Genomic DNA, 23,381 nt, shown 5'->3' on the forward strand with positions numbered 1-23,381 from the left:
AGATGTCGAAATATTAACTACTGAAACTTTTACTCAAAGCTGCCTCTGGCACCTTTACTGATTTTTATCATCAATAAACAGGTTTCAGTTATAGAAGGATCAGTTCAGGGGATTTAAACTTTTAAAAGAAAAGGGGGCGGGGAGTAAGTACCCAACAAAACAAAAAAAGTCTTCTCCTCAGTCCAGTTCTGTCCTCACCCTCTCTCGTACTTAAGTGCTCAGTCAACCAATACAGACATGATAGGCCAAATGGCTTCCTTCTGCACTACAATTCTCCTGTAGATAGGGTAAAGATTCCCAGAGAAGCTCTAGTACTTCATTCCAGTGACAATGGTGACCTATTGCCTTATGCATTGGGAGAAGTGGGATGGTGGGTAAAATTTTGCTTTCAACTGAAGTCCACATATTCCAGCAATGGTCAGTCGATGGTAACCCTAACCTATAGATGTGATGTCATGTCTTGAAATTAAAATAAATTTAGTAAATATTATTTTCTTCAGCAACTTATGAAGCATGCCATTTGGGTTGGGTAACTTGTTCCAATTATAAAAGTGTATGCATGAACTGACTGCTTAAACTAATTTGGAACCATTATCATTTTTAATAGATTGCCATCACGGTATTCCACCAGGATTAAATTCTAGATATCAATAGGAAATAAACATTGAGATAGGCACAAAAAACTCAAATAACTCACACCAAAGCAGCTTTACGTATTTATTAAATAGCTTTTCTTATGCATCTTACAACTGTCAATACCACGCTTGACTTGTATAATATTAGTGCTTTGTGTATATTTTCTGTCATTAACACTACTCTGTTGGTCACGAACTTGTCTGCCATCTGTAAACTGAGGTACTTATACAAAACTAATCTAAGGCAGCAAATATACAAAATTTACCATTCATTCTCTCTCAGCTTCAAAGAAAATAAACAGGTGGCTATTCATTTAGCAAAAGACAATGTGGCTCTTCACAGGTAGTACATTTCAGTGCTCATCTACAAATGCAAAGTTATATAGAGTATTTGCATATTCATTAGTCATATTGCACAGTCAACTTACAAAAATAGGACATTAAATACTGGTTACACAACTATTTTTCTGTACATACAAAAACCTCTGCCCTACCCATTATCTTGACAGCCGGCTCTTCAAATGTGCTTTTTTTTAATTATACAACTCTGCTGCTTCCAAATGGAGACCTTTGAAGAACACTTGGGGATTCCTTCTTTGGCAGAAATGGAAGCAGAACATGTCAATGAGTGAGACAGAACAAAGTTCCTTAGGGATCTAGGTATAAGTAGCAAAAAACCAAGACTATAAAGGAGTGTCATTTATTCCTATGGTGCACACAAGTAAACATTCGATGATTTATACTGGTTCAGTAGTTGGGTAAAAGATCCTGAGCCCATCTATTTTGACAGAACACGCCGTCTACTCATTAGGCTGGTTGCTGTGGGTTAATGTTCATGTGCGGAGGATGGCCAAGAAGACCGATTCGTTGCTTTTGCTTCCTTTGTTCCGTCATCTAAAAACAAAGCACACCAAACATTCCATTAAAGCGTTGCTTCTTGAGAAATTTATGTTCTCAGAAATGCAGCACATTAAAGTAGCTCGGAGGTTTTGAGTCAGATGGTTTACATTGGCAGATCATCTGATAATGGAACGCTCATCCAGCTTCCTGACATCATTTGTCTCTGGCTAGCTCAAATGTATTACTTTTAGGGAGAGGCCTCTCTTACTTCTCGTGTGATCCACATTACACATTAGTGTGAATAAACAGGCAAATGTTATTATTGCAAGTTATAATTGTACATTCGAGCAAGACAAATTATTATAATCTACAGAGAAAACAGCATTGCTAACAGCTGCTTAATTATAATGCATTAGCAACAAGCAGTTTACATTTTTGCAAGATTGAGAGACGTACTATTACAGGTCTGTATAACTTGGGCTTTTGTATTACAGCAAATGCAGCTGTCCACGTTACCCCTCAGAGGGTGCCTGCTCATTAGAATGCTCTTCCTCATTCTTTAAAATAACTCATGGACCGTGTCCAAATTAGTCAAAGAGGGAAGCCACTGACCCCTTTGTGAAGCTGGGGCCAGACAATGTGTGTCTTCTTTGCATAAGAAAGTGCAGCAGGAATAGGCCATTCGACCCCTCAAGTCTACCCTACCATTCAGCAAGATCATGGTTGACCTGCTCCAGGCCTCAACGCCTTTTCTGTGCCAGATCCTGGTAGCCCTCAATTCCCTGATATTTCAAAGACCTGTGTACCTCCTCTTTAAATACTTTGTGATCTAGCCATCTCAATTGTCCAGGTTAGAAAATTCCAGACACTTAGTATACTTTAGGAGAAAAAAAAAACTCCTTTCCATCTCAGTTTTAAATTAGTTTCTTGTTATTCTGTAACTATGTCCTATAGTTTGAGATTCCCCCACTAATGCAAACATCAATGTATACGCGGTTAAGCACCGCCCCCCCGCCCCCCCCACCAGAATCTTTATCTTAATGTCACAGATAGCTTCCCTAACATTACATATGTATGTATATGTCAGGTAGGAATGGCATTGGTAGGATTAAGTTAGAATGATTTAAGAGGAGAATCGAGCATATTACTAAAATTTGCAAGTTCGATTAGATTAGATTAGACTTACAGTGTGGAAACAGGCCCTTCGGCCCAACAAGTCCACACCGACCCGCCGAAGCGCAATCCACGTTACCCCTCAGAGCAGGCACCCTCTGAGGGGTAACGTGGACAGCTGCATTTGCTGTAATACAAAAGCCCAAGTTATACAGATTCTGGTTAGAAACCGATAAAAGGAATGTAGGCTTTGTACCCGGAAGCTAAAATCAATAAACTTTTTATTGGTGATAACTAAATGCAAATTTTCTTAGTTGCTAAACTTTCACAAAGATGAACATGGGAGTTTCTGATTCTGTGTGTATATTATTGAAGTGGAGTAGTCTTGAAACTCTTGTAATCTCAAACTGCTTCATCCAAATCAGGAATGCTTCCTAAAGCTACATGTCCAATCAACTACTTGGCACCTGTTACAGAAGGTTCTCTGGATGTTATCCACCACCCTAATCATTTGCACAAATCAGGTTCCCGGTTTCTGGTTGTTCACTGCCAGCTAGGACTCTTTACCCTTGAGCTCTCAGCCAGACTTTGGAGTGTTAGGGAATGCAAAAAAGGAAGAGATGTGGAAAGGAACATAGTGGTACTGTCACTGGCCTAATAATCCAGAGGCCCAGGCTAATTATCTGGGGATAGGGGTTCAAATCCGACCACAAACAATTGCAGGATTTTAAATCCAAATACGTAATACATGTAATGCATCTGGAATGGAAAGCTACCTTCAGCAATGTTAACCATAAAATCACTAATGTCCTTTAGGGACATAAACCTAACATACTGTCTACTTGTAACTCAAAACTTCAGCATGTGGTTGATACTTACCAAACCTCTGAAATCATCAGGCCCTCAAGGCAATGGACAATAACATTGCTAGTGAAGCCCAAGTTCCACATAAGAGTGAAAAAAAGCCAAAGCTAGTTCCTGTTCTACTTGTACTCAATAACCATTTCCTGGCAAATTGCCAGCATCCAAAATGTTTGATTGAGTAGATATGGAAAAGCTATTTCCTTGGATGGGGAATCAAAAACAAGGGAGTATAAAATTACAGTTCGGTCTTTTGAAAGCAAATCAGGAAGCAACTTATCTACATTGTAGAAAGCAGAAACAGTTCCCACTCCCCTCTCTGCTGTGCATTGGCCTCAAGGGGTATAGAGTATAAGCTGGCAAATAGAAGCTGAGGTGCAGACCTGCCATGACCTAACTGAATGGTAGAAGAGACACGAGAGGCAGAATGGTCCACTTATGTTCCAAGATGGAAACATTTAAATAGTAGCCACATAATGGAAGAGTGATGTCATATTGCTTGCTATGTCATTTCATAGAGATTCCCCTCCAACCAGAACCTGTCCCAAACACAAGCTATGCTACTGGAGATTGAAAGAGATCATCATTTAGATTGAAAGATCTATAAAACTCAGCCACAAACGTTTTACATTCTTGGGTAACTAAATTAGTTTAGTCATTTGGTGAAACTGGACTGGACTTTGAGGGCAGAGGCTTTTTGTGACAACTGCATTATTACAGTTGACGTTTATCTGTCAAGTGATAAAATTAAAATAGATGTGTTGATCTTAATCTCATTGTCTCTCTGTGGGAACTTTGTACACAAAACAGTCCACTGGGCTTCCTATGTTATAACAGTGACCACACCTCAAAAGTATTTCATAGGCTATATTAGCACTTTGAGACATCTTGGGATCATGCATAGTGTCTAAATACAGGTTAGTTCATTTAATTGTGAATACAACTTTCCTCTTCTGATTCTCAGGAAGCACCACGTGTTGGGCTCTATCAGTGTCCCTGATACTTGCCTGTGCCATTTGAAGGGTCAAATTCAGTTTATCAGCCAAGATCAGTTTGGGCATCCAGCGAACAGCCTGATTAACAATAGGGTGTTGAGTGTATTAAGAGAGAAGTAGAGCAAATTTTCTAGACTCACTGATTTAAGATTGCATTGTACAAACTAATTACTCATGGCTTGTTAACAAAGGAAACAAACTGTCTATAATGATGTATGTCCTTTACTTGATCGGGCATACAGTGCCTTACTATAAATATCAACAAAACAATATTTCCTTTTAAAGAATGTATGGTTGTTGATAATAAAAAAAGGTTAGCATTATAATCTGCTGATCCAAAAATAATGCGTATAATTTCTGACGCGAACTTCAAAACATGGCACATTGATTGTCCCAGCCACCATTCGAAAAATCTCCAGCACATGAACCTTTGGGAAATGAAGCGTGGAGATGGATAGAAGAGGATTAGAGGAGAGTTAAGGCAGAATTTTACTGCTAATTTCAGGGCCCAACGTCAGGGCAAATATTGGGGTTCAGAGCCCAAACGGCCAACAACAGAATTGATTCAAACGTGATATCTCAATTTGCTGTCTTCAAGCTCAGCCTTGCTTCTGGCCTACCCAGAGAGCTACCAGTCCTGGATCATCTGTACAGCCACCAGGAGGAAGTGGCGATATAGAGGCTTCAGAAAGACATTGACCTGATGGGTCAAAACAGCAGGCTCCTTCAAAAGATCTTCACTGACCCATGGCCCCTCTCTGGGCCTCCACTACCACTGCCCATCCCAAGGCTGCTCCAAGAAACTGAAAGGATGGCAGCTCCTACCATCAGCAGATTGCCAGTGGTCCTCTGATTGGATCCTTAAGAGGCAACCTGCCTCTTTTCAGGGTGCAGCTAATCCATACCCCAGCTCACCACTGAGGGACTTCTTAATTGGCAGCACAGCAATGGGAAGCCATCCAGATGGGAGGCCCTGCCCTTTTATCAGTCCTTTCCTTGACTACCACCACCTCAGGGCCAAACAAATTCAGTCCCATCTGTTAGGGAGAAACGGTCTGGTGCAAAATTGTAAAACGCAGCCAAATCTTTTCCTATTTGCTTATCCTTTAAAACACCTTAAAACCTTGCCATAATCCCTCACGAGGTTAATTTCAAATTGAATAACACTCTTGTGAAGTGCTTTGACATGTTTTACTGTTCCTGTACTTTGCTATAAAGACGAGTTACCATGTTGTTGCTGTGACCAAGTACCCTTCACGAAGCTCGACGCTGATAGGTTATACCTTGAACTGATTTTCCCATCTGTGAACCGGTCAGAAACGTGATTGAAACAGTGAGCACAGAAGGTAAATGAGGGTTGAAGGAAGAATTATTTGACGACCACATGGTGCATCATATCCAATGAAGTGGGAGAAAGATTTTCTAAAAGTCAACTGGAGTTTCAAAACCTGTAGTTTGTAGTGAAATGTGTATTGTTTGATGCAGTGGTGAGAAGAGTCACACTGTTTGAGGAAATACTCCTGACCTGTAAGGGTATGCTTGTCTGGACACTTTTGCCTTTTTAAATAAGATCTTTTGTTTTTCTAAGAACTGTCATACTGTTTGCAGTTCGGGTGTAATTGATAGGACATGGAAGGAAGGTAGTCATCAAATATGAAGGTTAACACGATAGGGCTCGACTCAACAAATTTACATGAAGACTAGTTTCCAGCTACATTAACTCTTCAAAGCCAGTAAAGCATAACCAATTCAGCAGGTTGCACGGATAAAAATGGCATAATAGCCAAGCTCTCTCACATTCTGGTTTAGCTGCGTTTGGTATTTTTCACATAGGAATAAAATGGTTTGGAAACCCATAAGAAATACATGGACTCATTCTTTTTCCCTTGTAAATCTCTCTCAGCATTACTCTAGTGCTCACAATCTATCCATCCCACAGGGACAGAACAGGTCCAGGAACCAGAACGTCCTCACCCAGTAAAGAGATGGCAAATCACTACTGCCTATACCTCTATCAATCTTCCAAATAAGGTGGGACTGCTAGAATAAAGACAATTAGCTCAAGGAATCCTCTCTGAAGTTTAGAAACTTGAACTTAAGAATTGAATGCTTGGGACAAAGATGCACAAATTTTGAAGATCATGTGTGAGTTTCTTAAAGCTTCTCAGAATCAGACTATATGAATCCTTAATCTTGGATGAACCATGTTATAAATCCTTCTTGAAATGACTGGATGAAGCAACCTCACTATACATAGTGTGGACACGACTATTAAATCCCTGCAGGATCTCAAACGATGTTTCTGATTGACGATTGAGAAGACAAACTTACCTTTGAAGTTGTCTCCATTTGAGGAATTGTCAATGATCTAATGACTCTGATTGAGGAAGGCCTTTAATATTGGCAATTTCCACAGAATAAAGAAGTTATGAAAACTTTTTTAAAAAACATGATTACGTATCTGTATTCCAGCATTTAACATCTTTTGCCTTCTCTGAAATCTAGATGTGGAAGTGTACAATCCAATGGCTTGTTGAAAGATTTTCAACATAGCATTATTTTGAAGTCAGTGTGATAATGAACCTGCCGCTAAAGTGGAAATCTATTCCCTATAACATCGAACTAAAAGCATCTAGCTAGTATGGGCTGCCTGAAAAAAAACATGCTAACTTGCCTCGAAATTTCAGGATATGACCTTGAAATTCTGAAAAGGAACATTTAGCATTTGGGTCTGATGCAAACCCTTGCCAAGTTGGATTCCTTGAACAGTAGTCTGTAGAACTGTCAGTAATTTTCTTTACATTCTGTGAAAAATAGAATTTTGCCTCTTCGTATCAGGTAAAACATTAATCATGGCACTATTTTCTGAAAATCCCATATACATGGGCTGGACAAAGTCTTCATTTTAAAAAAAAACAGAAAAACTTGCATTTAAGTTATGCCTTTCACAATCTCAGGATGTCCCAAAATGCTCAACAGTCACTTCCAGGTTCAATATTGAAGGAGTCCCGTCATGAAGCAAATTTTTGTGGCCAAGGAAACCAAGTCAAAACGCAGCTTGTGCACTGATCCCTAGGCCGGAACAGCGTTGACTGGAGTTTTATTCAACAAGGAGCTTGTAGCTCTGGTAGAAGAGTAACTTCCATGACTATTGGCACAATAACTCAAGTTTCAGTTAATGCCAAGATCAACAGGAAATTTTGTTGTGAGGAGGATGCAAGCAGATTGCCAATGGGCATAAATAGCTTTAATGAGTGAGCAAAACTAGCAGTTGGATCATAATGTGGGATAATGTGTATTTTCCTCACTTTGGCAGGAAGAATTTTTTAAAAAAGTATTACTTAAAATGGAGAATGACTGCAGAATTCTAGATGCAAAAGCATCTGGTGCATGCATTAGGAAAAATTTGTAAGCTGCAAGTGTGTTGCGTTTGTTTTCTGGGGCTGTAAACTGTTAAAGAGGCAGATATGGTTTTAGCAGAGTGATGTGGTCGAAGTGTTGGATGTGGGAGATCAAAGAGCATTTTAATGCTCTTGGAGGCTACGTCTGCAGGAAACATGTTTAGCTACAAATCCTACTGGACCGCATGGATCAACGGTAAGAGGCAATGAGGAATTTACTGGAACCAGGGGATGTGATGGATGGCAGTTTCAGGAAAGGAGAAAAGCCGCAGATACAGTCAGGTAGATGGGTTACCTGCAGGAAAGGTAGGAGAGGGAGGCACGAAGTGCAGGAGTCTCCTGTGGCTATCCCCGTCTCAAAAAGGTATCCTGTTTTGAAAAAAATGTAGGGGGTGATGGCCTCTCAGGGGAATATAGTACTGACAGCCAGGTTTCTGGTACCCTGACTGGCTCTTCTGTAAATTGGGGTATGTCAGGTTTCAAGCGATCAATGGTGATAGTGGACTCTCTCATCAGAAGCACAAACAGATATTTCTGTGGCTGTCAGCAAGACATCAGAATGATGTGTTGCCTCCCTGATGCCAGGATCAAGGATGCCTTGGAGAGGGGGCAGAATATTTTGAAACGGGAAAGTGAGCAGCAGAAATTTGTTGTACAAGTTGGTACCAACAACTTCAGTCGAGAAAGGAACAAGGTTCTGCAGAGAAAGTATAGGAAATTAGGCAGGAGATTAAAAAGTAGGTCCTTGAGGGTAGTAATACCAGGATTACTCTTGGTGCATGTGCTAGTGAGAGGAGGAATAGGAAGAGAGAGCAGATGAATGTTTGGCCAAGTAGCTGGTGTGAGGGGGAAGAATTCACATTGTCGGACCATTGGGATTTAGTTTGAGGTAGAAGTGATCTGTATAAGGTCAGGTTGCTCCTGAATTGGAAGCGGATGAATTTCCTGGCAGGGAGACTTACAACAGGAATTGAACATAAAAGGTAAAAATGCTTTAGTTGTACAGAGCATTGATAAGACAACGTCAAATACCGTGAAATGTTTTGTACCATATTTATGTTCGGATGTAAATATATTGAAGGTGGCTTAGAGGAGCGTTACTAGATTGACACCTGGAATAAGTTGGCTCTCTTATAAGGAAGGGTGGACAGACTGAGCCTAGGTTCTACTGGAGTTTGAGAGAGGGAGGGATAACCTGACTGAAATACACAAGATCCTGAATGGGCTTGACAAGGCGGACGTGGGAAGAACGTTTCCTCTTGTGTGCAAATCCAGAACAAGGAAACATTGCATAAAAGGAGAGGGTGCTTTTTCAGGACAGATAAGGAGAATCTTTTTTTCCCCCTCAGATGGTCCAGACTCTGGAACTCGGCCTTAGAAGGCAGTAGAGGTGAGGTCATTGAATATTTTTTAAAGAAGGAGCTAGCTAGATTCACAGTACGCAAGGTTATCAAAGGTTACAGGGATGTAGTGTGGAATCATAGAATCCTTACAGTGTGGAAACGGGCCATTAGGCCCAAGTCCACACTGACCCTCTGAAGAGTATCCCAAACAGACCCATTCCCCTACCCTATTACTCTACTAAAGTACCTAATCTACACATCCCTGAACACTATAGGCAATCTAGCATGGCCAATTCACCTAATCTGCACATCTTCGGACTGTGGGAGGGAATTGGAGCAAACCCACAAAGACACTGGAAGAATGTGCAAACTCCACACAGGCAGTCGTCCAAGACTGGAATCAAACCTGGATACCTGGTGCTGTGAGGAAACAGTGCTAATCACTGAGTCATTGTAGAACTCAAAACATAAGCAGATCAGCCATGATCTTATTGAAAGGCAGAGCAGGCGTGAGGGGTTGAATGGCTTATTCCTGCTCTTAATTTGTATGGTCGCATCAGAAACAAATTGACAATTTGCTAAATGCCTAAGTGAAAAATGCTTACTACAGTGCAACTAGCTGTCACTGCCCACAACGGTAACAAATACTAATCTGAACCAAGTATCAGTCAATACAAGGAGACAGCCACCAGTGACAAATTAGAGATGTCTGCTGTTCTGGGAATGGATATGAAATTAAGTTGATAATTGTAAAGCTTTGCCACAAGTAATGAGTGTATCAAGAGCTAACCAATGCTATTTCTCTCAACTTCACGGCTGAATGCAGAGCATGACTCAATGGCCATTATCCTTTTGAATTGCTTTGTTGTATGTCCTCAACTCACCCAGGCACATTCATCTGATGTGGAGCTCTGGAACACACTGATTCTGTCTCCAAAGAAAGACCATGTCGGAGTGGTATAGGTTGTAGATTAATGAAAGCAGTTGTGAATGGCCTGAACACTGTAAAATTGCCAGACTGCCACTCACCATATCTCACAATAAAAGGGAAGTTCAGAGCACGGCAGCGAAATGGCGTTGTCACCAATACTGTCTCAAGAATGTCCTTTGATAAAAGACGATCACCTTCCTGTTTTAGGATCAATGAGTGATAAGAATACCTTTGACTAGTTCAGATAGAGTCAGAGAGATGTACAGCATGGAAACAGACCCTTCAGTCCAACCCGTCCTCGGAGGTCTTTTTGATTCCTTCAGCAGGGTGGGAAATACGACTTTAAAAAAGGGAGATTATGTTTAACAAGATTTCCAAAAATCAATAATGAATTGATGAAGGAACCCATGACATAATACTATATATAGAAATTAATCGAGGTCCATATGAGATTTAGTATCATGTAACCGTTTGTCAATCTATCAAACACAATGTCTTAATGGAATTGCATATCATGCCTTATCTAGGTACACAGGCAGAACTGCTGGCAAAGTGTCTTACAGGAGCATCTGCCTAGCATCAGAAAACAAATTTTGGGTCTCTGCTCAGTGGGGACTCTGACAGAAAACGATGGTACAAAAACATGGGTGTATTCCTACCCCTCTTTGCTTCACTGGAAGGATTTGCTTTTTAAAAAAAAAGTCCAATGCAAATTGCACTTGATTCCTGGACTGAACCTGGAACAGACTTGCTCGTGGCAACCTTATTCCAGAATTATTCATGCACTCTCCTCAAACCAAGTCCAAATATCTTTACTTCTCATTTGTATTTTTCATTTGCCGAATATATGTTCTTGTCTCTGCATAAGCAGATGAAGTGTAGGGAAGTTTTAAGGTCCAGTTTCTTTTCGTCCAGCCCAGTTTAACCTCGCCCACTTCCAGTCTGCAGATGGACACGAGGGACAAACTATAGCCCGCACCTTGGTTATTCCAAATATGGCCAAAAGGACTGACCGACTCCGAAATGGGCATTGATGGTGAAATATAAATAAATTTATTTAAATTTCACATTTTGGAGATGATGGAGGTTATTGATGTCTAACTAAATTGAAGATCTGTCATACCTGGGGCTGAGAGACAATTCTATCGAGTTGACACTAAGTTGAATATCTATGATGGAGCATGCATCAGAAAATGAATTTTAACCCAGGTCTCTGATTGAGATTCTACATAACCAACTCTGCACAATTCCATCATTCTTTTCTTCCAAAACTGAAAGCATAAACAACATGGTCTAAGATTTCACACTCGTGGTGGTGATGTTGCTGCAAAGGACAATATTTTCCTTCTGCATCGGAACAAACGCTCCTCCTCCATTTCCGCACGGACCTGATTTACTGGAACTGTAGACCTGCTGGGTCTCACTTATTTCCAGCGACATTCAGAGAGAGGGTGAGAAATTTTTTTTTTGAAAAAGCTAACCTTTCTCTGTGCCATGTTACCATTTGAGAAAAATACCCCAAGCTCGATTCATCTCATTAGTTTTGCAATCTGTCACCGTTTCCGATGGTCTGACCATAGCAATCATGGAACTCCCATCATGTTCAAAATTACTTACTCAGAGAGTACACCTATATGACAGGGCAGAACATTCCTGAAGGATCACCTTTGTCTGTAGGCATACTTGACTCGTCCACATCAATATCCCTCCACTACTACTCTCAACTACTCTGTGCTCAACTCCCCCGGCTTGTAGAGGGAGCAATCCCATCAGCTTGAGTTAAGGAGTCAGCTACCCAACAACCAGAGATAGCAGCTGTAATAAAAGGGCCTCTCTTGCAAAAGTGCAGGAAAGTTCAATTCTGAGAGAAAACAAAATCCAACTCAACAACCAATTCCTAGACGCACTGCAAGCAGAACCAACCTGACTGGGAATCAGGAAGAACAAAGAGTTTATGATCCTTCTCCTTGCCTTTCTGTGACCCTGATGCCAACAGGATGTAAAGACAGGTGAGCCCAGGAGGTGTTATTTTTTCTGTAGCCTTCACTTCACAGGACTGTGGGCTGTTAAAAGCATTTGTAGCCGTCGCATCCAGCCAGACAACAGACAAATGATGTTTTAAATTCATGAGACAGATTGGGTAGGAGACCCTGAGTTTCAGGTTTCACGTTCAGGGCTGAAGCTTACTGTAAATGCCATTTTATTTTCAGTTCTTGCAGGTTGAGAGATGAGTCACATCCACCTTTAAGGTTGTTGTCTGAATCACCGATACACAAGCTGCCACACGTTTTTATTTATGAACGCTTTTCTTGCCACAGATTGTGTGTTACAGATTCTGCTGCCATCAGTTTCTTCAAATTAAAAGGAGCAGAGGGGATGGGTAGGAATGATGGAATACACCATGCTACAGAACAGTCAGCATTGGCTGCTGCACTTACACGGTGGCTGTAGGAGCTTACCTGGACAACCTGAAATGGGAGGGAAAGGTGTGCACCAAACCCAGGTCCTGTTACACTCCTGGGGCCAATCTCACACTGAAGCAGGTTGCTTTTTGATCCTATCTTGGACTGTGAGCCTATTGCAAGGATTTAAAACTAACGACTCATAAATGAACGCAGGAACCTCAAACATAAAAGAGCAACAGCAAGTCTTTTGGTCCTCCCAGACTATTCAGCATAATCCTGGCTGATCATCTCTCTCAATATCTTGTTCCTGCTTCCTCCCAATCGCTTCAGCCTGATCAACCAAATCTGACACCTTCTCAAAAACATTCGATGCTGTGGCAGAGAATTCAACAGACTCACCACTCTCTGGGTGGAAAAAACCTTTCCTCATCTCAGTTCTAAATGGCCTATCCTATCTCAGACAGTGATCCCCGATTCTGACCATCCTTCCCGCATTGACCGGTCTCGTCCTGTCTTAGTCATAGTATCATCAAATCCCTACATTGTGGAGAGAGGCCATTCAGCTCAACTAGTCTGCATTGACCCTCTGAAGAGGATCCCAGCACTCCCCAACCCTATCCCTATAACCCCATATTTATCACAGTTGACCCACTTAGGCTGTACATCTCTGGACACTATGGGCAATTTAGCAAGGCCAATCCACCTAACCTGCACATCCCAGGACACTATGGACAATTTAGCATGGCCAATCCACCCTAACCTGAACATTTTTGGGGAGGACGAAGAAACAGAAGCCACACAGACATGGAGGGAACATGCAAACTCCTCACAGTCACCCAAGGGTGGAATTGAACCTGGGCCCCTGGCACTGTCAGATAGCAGTGCTAACTACTGAGTCACCATGCCAGCCTTGTTAGAAATTTAGAGGCTTTCAGGAGATCCCCCTCATTTTTCTAAAATACAGTAAATACAGTCTTAACTGATCCAGTATCTCTTCACACTTTAGTCCAGCCATCCCAGGAATAGGTTTGGTAAATCTTAATTGCACTCCCTCCATATCCTTTCTCAGCTAGGGAGGCCAAAACCATACACCATACTCATTAAGGAGCTATCTGCAGGAAGACATCCCTGCTCCTGGACTTGGATCCCCTCAACATAAAGGCAAACATACTGTTTGTTGTCCTCTCCACCTGCTGTACCTGCAACCTTACTTTCAGCGACTGGTGTACAAGGGCATCCAGGTCTTGTTAACCTTCACTTTTCCAATTTAACACCATTCAGATAATTATCTGCCTTCCTGTTTGTTTTTGTTACCAAAGTGGATAACCACACATTTATCCATATGACAGTTCAGCTGCCATGCATTTGCTAACTCATGCAACTTGTTCTAAGCAGACTAAAGCATCTCTGCATTCACCCCAGCTCACCCTCCCACCCACATTTGTGTTGTCTACAAATGTGAAAACACTATATTTAATTCTCATCTACATTAATGTGAATAGTTGGAGTCTAACCACCGATCCCTGTGGTATCCCATTAGTCACTGTCTGCATCTCAGAAAAGGCTTGTTTATTCCTACTATTTCCTCTATACCAACCAGTTCAGTCCATGTCAACAATCCCCATACACATTAATTTTTAGCACTAATGATGTACATGGAGCTGAAATGCAGAATGAATCGTTCCTTGGGTTCTCTGCATCATAAAATTCACTGAATGTGAATTTGCGCTCTTCCAATTTACAATGTACAGTATAGGATTTTCTTTTCCATCAATGAGCTGCTGCCAATTTGATATTGCCCAAGGCCATTTGCATCCCCTTCCAGAGTTTAGTGCCTGGCACTGAATCATGGAACATCACCAGCAATCAGCAATTTAAACATGTTCCCCTTACAGCCAGCACACACCTTGCACATATGGCCTTTAGAAGAATAACTCAAAAGGGACAAAAATATGGTTCTTTTTGATTGGTGATTTTCTCAAAAATCGCTAGCTATTTTCTCTCGCTGTCCTATCTGAAAGTAACATTTACCTGAGTGACTGAAATCCAATTAAGTTGGTGCCTCAGTGTTCAGTGACACTTGTAATTCACATTTTTTCTGGGGGAATGTTTTTAAGCACATTGCAGAAGGCATTTCAGATGGGAAGTGTCCTTGTAGGTGGTGAAAAGGAGCGCGTCATGGACTAACAGAATTTGCCACTTGTATATGACACCTGAAATTGGACTTGCTAAGTAGGTGAGTGGGACTGGATGCTTCTGTACTTGTGCAAGGAAGATCTTGGGTTTTAATTACATGCAAGGACAGGTGGTCTTGTCCAGTCCCACATTATAATTAAAAGGTTACACTGGAGAGCCCATGGGTGTCTGCTACACTGTTGAAAATGGATATCCTTCGGAGGTAATGGGTGCCAACTGAGGGAAGACCATAAGGACTTCATACAGGAATATCCTTGAAGTAAAATAAAAATACACTAAGAAGCTGTGTCAGTTGGCAGAGTCTGGTATTCAGGCAGCCTACTATGCTGCACAATCGTTCCAAATTTAAAAACAGCTCCCATGCCAGTCTAAATCTCATGAAATCTGTCTGGTGTTTAGTTTTAAACCATCTTGCCCAATTCTACAGCCCTGTTCACATTCCACACTGTTTAGTATTCCTCTTTGTTTCAGAAAAGGATCTTAAAATGATTCAAAATAGCCAATGAACTGTTTCAAAAAGGAATTAAAATTTATTATTATAAGCAAGCTGCACGTTAAGTATGTTTCAAATCTAACTTCTGACTATATATTTTTAAAATCATTTCACAAGATACCAGCATTTTTGGCTGGGCCAGCATTTGTTCCCCGAACCTAACTGCCCCTGAGAAGGTGTTGTGGAGTTACCGTCCTGAATGACTGGAGTCTACCTGGTGCAGGCTTGGGAAGGGAATTCCAGGATTTTGATCGAGTGATAGTGAAGGAACGGACACATAGTTCCATGCCTAGATGGAGCATGGCTGGGAGGAGATCTTGCTGGCACTGGTGATCCCAATGCCTCTGCTGTCATGGTTACCCTAGATGGTGGTGGTTGAGAAATTGGAAGAGGCTTAGTGAATCCCTGCAGTGGCCGTTCCACGGGTTTCACATTGTTGCCAGTGTGTGGAGGTGCTGGAGGAGGGAGTGAATGTTCAAGATGGTGTGTTAAACAAGTGAGCTGCCTCACCCTGGATGAAGCCCATCTTTGGGCTGATCTGTCCAGGCTTGTGTAGATTACTCCATCATACCCTTAAAAGGTGTGCCTTGTGAATAGGGAATTAACTACTCTCATCCTCAGACCTTTTCTCATAGCCAATTTAAACTGCTGATCCATTTTGGATCCTGGAATATGGTCATTCCCAGGATGCTGATAGCTGTGGATACAGCAAAAGGGAGGCAGCAACTGTTTGGCACATGCCTGCATGGCATCAATTTATGAGCTCAACCTGCGCCCTTTTGTGACCACTGTTTTCAGCGGTTGGTGCGATCTGTTAATTAACTCTATCACAACTCTCTTCAAGATTTTAAGACTGGCCCTTATCCAGCTCGATTCCAATCCAAGCATCCTGCATGAGAAATTGGCCAAGGTTGAGGCCAAATTGGGGGGTTTGAGAGTCCTCGATTTGACAAAATAATTATCACAATGTTATTTCGGTGCTAGAGTTAATGCAGGTAGAGTTAATGATTGGCTGAGCTAACACAGCTCCAGTGTGATTCAGCTCCCAATGCAGCTGATATTGAGCTGAAGCTATTAAAAGGACCATCTTCTACTGAACAGACAAGTTGCTGGCAAATTTCCTCTGGCTATTGTTACAAATGTACATATTTTTGTGCTTTGTGTTTCATGAAGCTCCAGGGAGTGTTATGGTAAATGTCAAAGAACTTATTAGCTGGCAGAACAAGCTGCTCAAAGAGGGAGAAAGGTTGTCAACAAGAGACCAAAACCAACCCTGTGCATTGAATCAGAGAGGGAACAACAACAAGTGTGCCTCAATAATGGCATCCACACTGAATACTGCCAACTAGAGTTCCAGAGCTGGGCAAGGATGGCATTGCCTGTGGCTGTAAAGACTACCATGGAGCTCAGTCAGTGCTTGCAGATATGAGCGATGTCTCTTGGTTTGCTTTTCACTGACCAACAATAGAAGTCACTGAGGCTACAGATTCAAAGAAAGTAGATGAATTTCATGCTCACTTGAGTTAAACAAGTGTAAGACGCGTAAGACTTTTCTAAACATGTGGGCTGACTCAATGGACTGGCCTTCAGAAGTCAAACAGAGACAGTTTTAAGCACGCAACATAGTCTTGTTGTGTCCACCATTGCACTAGGAGAAGCACTGAATGCACAGCAAGCATGTGGAGCTTTTAAAGTACTGTATGTTGCTATCTGTACCACTATCATTACATAGCACCCTCAGTGCAACATTGTGGGCTTAGGAGGCAGAACCAACAGATCCGTTTGAAAGTTTAATAGCAGACAGTACACATTGAAAGTAAAATTACTTTTAGGGAAGTTTGTCTGGGTGAAAAATAAAAGGAACTAGTCTGCAGGTTTGTCCTGTTAATCATCACATGAAGTAGAGTTTGTCTTGGTTTTGTCTGGATTTTGAAGCAGGTGAATGAAAGAACCAAGTTATTTTTAGCTCCATAAAGACTGACACTTTGATGATACTTCCTCTTTCCTCTCAAATGAATTTTGATGTGTATGTACATTTTTAACAAATAAAAAATTGGTGAGGAAAACTCAGCAGAGTTACCACGACAGAAATGATTTATAAAGGAAGTGATCTCCAGATCAGGGATCAGAGGAGCACGAGCATTGAACTGATGTGAACAGCTACCACACCTCAGTGCAAAAAGCCCTCAATCTGCTGAAATTTCAGTTGGCTGTCTTTGGCGGAGCATTCTTGTGGAAAGCAATTTCAGCCCTCACTGGTTTCACTGTGTCTCTTTATTCAGAATCAGAAGGTCATCATAGTTCAAGGCCCACATTGCAGGATATGAGCACATTGAGGCTTCTGGGTCAATGCATACGGTAATGAAAGAGATACCGTCTTTCCCTGGGATGTTAATCCAAGGCCACACTTCTGCATTTTGGTGGTTGAGAAAGACCCCAAAAGGACTACAGTAGCTGAAGGGTTCCTTGCTATCCTGGTCAAGACTTGCCCCAGACTTGAGACACTCCTCTCGTGTGTGACTTGAAGAGGAACAACATCACTGTCTCAGGGTGCCCCCTCACCCTGACTTGGAAATATTTCTCGCCGTTCCTTTACTGTCGGCTGGGTCAAAATCCCAGAGCTCACTAACAGCACTTCCTGCAACAGTTCAAGGAGGCAGCTCAACATCACATTGCAAAGGACAACTAGCAAGGGGTAATAAATGTTGCTCCAATCAGCAAAATGCACTAATATAAAAAACGCATTTTCCCAATAGTGAACCTTCAATCATAGCTCAGAACCGCTTTCATGAGGGATATACAGTAAAGGGGACAAAAGTGGAAGGTTTGGCCCTTGCATGTTCTCACACTAAAACGAGACCTTCATCAAAGCCAGATAGCTCACGTTGGAAAGCTGCAGCTCAGCATTTCATCTTACATCTCTACAGCTAGCATATTATTGATTTCTTGGTTAATTCAATAAGGACCAGATGAGACAACTCAACTGGGGGCTGTCCTTCTTTGTCTTAAGGCAAAATGAGAGAACAAGTGAGCGAGCGCAGGGGGAGGGGAAAGAGCGAGACTGCAAGGAGGGTAAAAGAAGAAGGGGGGGAAAGAAGAAGAGCACGAGCAAGAGAGAAAGCACGAGAGAGCGAGGGAAAGCACGGGGGAGACAGAGGGGGAGACAGAGGGGTGAGTGAGAGAGAGATTAGAATCAGGGAGGTTGCTAGGTTGATCACAGCTGATCCTAAGCCATGGAAGATTAGAGGTTCAGTCAACAAATTGCTGCCTGAATAGCTGCTGTCACAGTGAGAACCCACCATACTAAGACAATATTCAGTTTTCAATTTTCCAGTTAGGACACTACGGCTAGAAGAGGACAATGAATTTCAAGGAGAAAGATTTTGGAACTATGTCAATGATAACATTTTCTAAACTAATAGCTTGACCAGGAGATGGATGGGGATGAACTGCAGTAATCTGGAGATACTTGGAAACTTGGTTTCATACCTTTTAGAGCAGAGAAGGTTAAGGGGAGATTCAACAAAAGCGTTTATCATGAAGGGACTTTACCGAGCAAGGAAGGGGAAATTCTTGTTGCTGGTAAGGAGGTTGGCATCTAGAGGACACAGATTTAAAGGCCATTAGCAAAAAACAGAAACCGATGAGATGGGAAAACAGAAAGGGTGATGCAAGGTCATCCTCATAAGGGAACTAGATAAAGACATTAAATCATTTTGTGGGGGTGGAGGTGAAGAGGTGGGGAGTGGGACAATTTGATAGCTTAAATAAACTAGCACTGGCAGATGGACAAAACTCTCTCTGTGTGATCTAAGATTCATTTGTCTAGCACAGAAATGGCAACTGTAACGACAAGCAAATAAACCAACAAACAATTAACAATCCATTCAATTGCTCACTCGAGGCTGAGGTTTTCAATAGGTCTCAATGGCATCCCTTTAGCATCACCTGTATCATGAGGTTGGTTGGTGTATTACTTACTGAGAACATACACTTGGAAACACTAGGTACTGTCTTTCTTACCTGCTCTTTTAACTCCGACAGTTGGCCAGATAAGTTGGTGACCAACTTCATCGTAGACTCCAGCTTTTCCTGTAGATTTCGCAACTCATTTTGCTCTCCTTCAGCATCACTGCTAACCAATGACATGGCACGCATACGTGGAAACCAGTCCAGGTTCCGCTCCTGAAATGGAAAGAAGCCACAGTCAACCTGCCTGGTTTAAAATTTAAAACTAACCCTGGCTGTCAACTGTCATTCAGCATCACAAGAGGCATTCACCATGGTTACATCTCGAGCAGATGCCACTTGTTAACCAATCAACTGCTCTCCTCTCAGGAAGTATAAATGTTGGTTTTCCCTTGAATTTGTATTATTGAAAACTGTCCTGAGTGTGCAAGATCAAAATCTTTGACAAAATGTGTTTGTTTACAGTCATACTGACAGTTTTATGTTCATTAAGGGTCAATTGGTTAAGTGCTGTATATATAACCAGGAACAAGTAAAACTCAATGTGGTTCAGGTTGTGATGTGAGAGCCAGGATAGAATTCTGATTAGAAAAGCATACAACCGGACTCTGTCATACCAACATTTAACCCCTGATGATTTACCTTTATTAGCTGTTTCTAAGTCAAAGATCGAATACTAAGCAGTTTGTATTTCAAAATATGAATTGGATTACTGTTTGTTTAAACAAATGGCTGAATCTAAATACAAAGTCTCGACAGAGAAAGTTTTCCTTGTATGTTTATGACCTGCAAGAGAACAAACTGTGTACTCAGGTTACTTCTTAATCAATAAGAAAGCAGAAACAATCTTGGCACTTTCACCAGCGCTTAAAACATACAAGTTCTTTTTGTCCCCAGAACTGGAGCCTAGTGTGGAACCAGGTGGAAATTTTTGCAAATTTTTAACTTCCATGGATAAAATTCATAAAAAAGTATATTTTAGTAAACTACGCAGGAAACTTGGTCAGACTTCGACGAATGTGGAAAGAGATGGTCCCATTGAAGAATTCATGATGGAATACAGTAGGTCTTGGGCAAGACCACAGAAATTCCAGATGGAAATTCTACGCTCTCGGTCGGCATTCAAGTCATAATTGGCACAGCTTAATAAAAAAAAGTTAGATAGACAATTTTGAGGAAAGTTAAACATGTGGACAACGACATTGCCAGAACAAATGTCGGAAGCAGTGAAAACGCTCCTCGGTAAGCATTTCTTTCTGGTGGTCACACAATGGGGAATTTGGCAAAATGACAAAATGCAACGTTAAGGGCCATTGAAACCATCTAGACACAGGGAGTAAGCAACAACATGAAAGGAGAACAAAGAGAAATTAAGAGACAAAGACTGCAAACAATTCTGAGGTGGCAAAGAAAATTGTAAACTTACAAGAAAAGGCTGAACCTCAGAAACGCCATGTGTATGGTCAATCACTGCTTTAGGTGTGATTTATTGCACCACAAACTGTCTAAAACAGTATAATGCAGAATTTAAAACCAAACAGGGAACACTATTTGGAGGAAGATGGTGGCGTTATAAATCAAGGGAACCGCATTGGTCACAAGAAATTCCAACCCGATGATGAATATGTTGATTGCAGAGCTGTCCAACTGCACAATGTTAGGCAGGAGATGCACTTTCACCTCGAGAACAGACTGGCTACAGTGTTACCTAGACTGAACTGTAAAGGTTGGAACAAAGTTAAGGAATTTGAGAGTTCCACCAGTTTCAGATATGGGGATAATAACATACTAAAATCTTTAAAAAGAGTGGCTAGAATCAATCATTTAACTAGCGTGGATGTAACATCCAATAAAATGCAGTTTTATTAGCGTATTGATTAAAAACATGCAGATGGAATTGGTTTTGGAAAACAACAAAGCTATGGTGTTTCAAAAATCCATGAATTCACAATTTACACAGTCAGACCTTTTTGTATCCCTTTATTGGGACATACCCTCTCTAGCAATGTGCATAGCTGACTTACAAAATGTTAAACATTTTAGTAAAGGGTGCAGAACAAAAGGCTGAAGAACACAATTAGTTTAAGGAAGCGATAAGTGAAAGATGGGAGATTTGTAAAGAATGCCAAGGGATATTGTCATGGCGCAAATATATCTGCCTTTAGCAAGGGCTTTCAGCAGATGGTGGCTACGGATTTAAACTTATGGGATAAAGAAAAAAACCAAAAGTTTCATTTTACCTTCTATGAATTTGGAAACTGGATATAGTCAGTCAACAATAACACTCAGTACAGGTAAGAAAATAATAACGAATAAGGTAATGGAGAAGTGGATAGGACTGAAGTTGGGCCATTGGAAACATTTCTCACTGAAAATTGGGACGGGGGTTTGGAATTTTCTCATGGTGAATTTAGAGATATACATACAAATGTGAAAATAATGGTTATGAACAGGTCAGCAAACAGCACTTTTAGCTTTTGAGGGAAAAAAAAGCAATAAATGAAATGGTTCAAAAAAAAGTTTGGCAAGACGAGTCAACCCATAAATTATCATTGACAGTAGCGTGGCCGTCTATGCTAAGAATTCTCAGCAGATGGTCAGAGGATATCATCCCGATCAGTTAGTTTTTGGTAGGAATCCTAAAGTTTCTCCATTAAAGAATGATTAGTCTCCGACTTGGAAAGGGCTAAAATTAGCTCCACTTTCTCACCCCCTCCCCGGCGACATTTGAATGCACTTTCCTGCTGGGTAAAAGGATTTAAATAAAGACAGAGGAGCATTGGCTGAGCCTCATTACATAATCTAAGGCCATCAGCCAGTTTCATTCAGGGAAATATGATTTATTATAAGAGTGAGGGGCTTAAACGTGGAGCGCACTGGAAAACGTTACTGGCCAAATGCCGAAGAACAATCATTGTACAGCAGGGAACTGGACTGTTTGGGTACACTCTTGAAGATTGCTGGGTATGGATAACAAATGTGCAGATTTTAAAAGCAGTTGCAGAAAATAATGAGGAACTATGCACCTCTCATACTCAAAATGTTGCACAGCTATGAAAATCAAATTGCCAGAGTCAACAGTTTTTCTGATGATAATGGTGGTCAATGTGAGGCCACTGGTCCTAAAGGACAACTGCCAAAAGTGACTATGAAAGCCAAATATTTCGCAGAATTGGCTAGTTAAAATGGAGAAAAGCGACCATTGTAAGTAAGAAAAGGAAGGCTACTGGTTAACAAGATCTAGCTCAAGGTAGGCCCAAGGATTGGAAACATGAAGTACTGAAATGGAAGACAAGAGAAAAAGTGTGTAAAACTCACAAGATGTCTTAGAAAGAGGTCACCAACTGTTGAGAGAAATCCTACTAATCAGAGGTGGCAGATCAGTGCACAAAGAGATAGATGGGAGGACAGTGAGTATTGATTAATAAGGTCAGGGAATATAGCACAGACCAGGAATGTCACCAAAAACTCTCACCCATACTTCAGGAAGGCTGAGTGACCATACACATACCAGAAGGCAAGCCAATAAAAAGATGCCAAACAATACCAAATACAAAGCTGGGAGATTTTTGGTGTCCACAGCAGTGCAAGATAGGGGATAACCAATCCAATCACATAACTGGGTATGCACAGAAAAGATGCCTCCTGACGGCATTTGTACAGCAAAATCAAGGCTTGTGGTACAAAGCTCAGAACGATAAAAAAGGATCTAGGGTACAAGATATCACCCATGGCAGGAAAAGCAATTTTGTAGAATCTCATGGTTTGTTACCAATACTTGGAAATGTAGATCTGCTGCACTTCTCAAGAGATCAGCTCAAAAAGGGAAGTATTTCCAAAAGAGGCACCAAATGTAGTGGAGGTAGAAGGATGTGATACCTCCAGGGTTTGATCCTTCTCAGTAAGGTCTTTCTTTTAAAAAAACTGACTATCTCCAGTTGAAAGCAGACTTGCCATGTCTTAGTAGCATTATGGGGGTGGGAGCAGTGGATTTGAAAACATGGTCATTGATTAGCATAATGCAGAATTTAAAATTGGAAATCAGTCTTTTGGGGCTTTTAACTGTATGAGATTAGAAATCAGCCAGAATGGATCAACTACTGGCGGCACATTGGTCAGTGGTTAGCACAGATGCCACACAGCACCAGGGACCTGGATTCAATTCCTGCCTCAGGTGACTGACTGTGTGGAGTTTGCAC

The 23,381-nt window shown here is 41.3% G+C and overlaps 1 protein-coding gene across 1 annotated transcript in view; it reads right to left on the reverse strand.

The window, feature by feature from the left end:
* Positions 1-711: 711 nt before the first annotated feature.
* itpr1b (inositol 1,4,5-trisphosphate receptor, type 1b) overlaps positions 712-23,381 on the reverse strand; it is a 505,447-nt gene continuing 482,777 nt past the window's right edge. Inside the window, exons 59-60 of the mRNA XM_060835732.1 lie at positions 19,237-19,398; positions 712-1,529 (exon numbers count right to left, since the gene is read on the reverse strand). Of these exons, the coding sequence (XP_060691715.1) occupies positions 1,443-1,529; positions 19,237-19,398 (249 nt within the window). The 3' untranslated portion in view covers positions 712-1,442. The remainder of the gene's footprint in view (positions 1,530-19,236; positions 19,399-23,381) is intronic.

Source organism: Hemiscyllium ocellatum, chromosome 14 (assembly GCF_020745735.1).
Source record: "Hemiscyllium ocellatum isolate sHemOce1 chromosome 14, sHemOce1.pat.X.cur, whole genome shotgun sequence".
In the NCBI taxonomy this organism is placed as follows: domain Eukaryota; kingdom Metazoa; phylum Chordata; class Chondrichthyes; order Orectolobiformes; family Hemiscylliidae; genus Hemiscyllium; species Hemiscyllium ocellatum.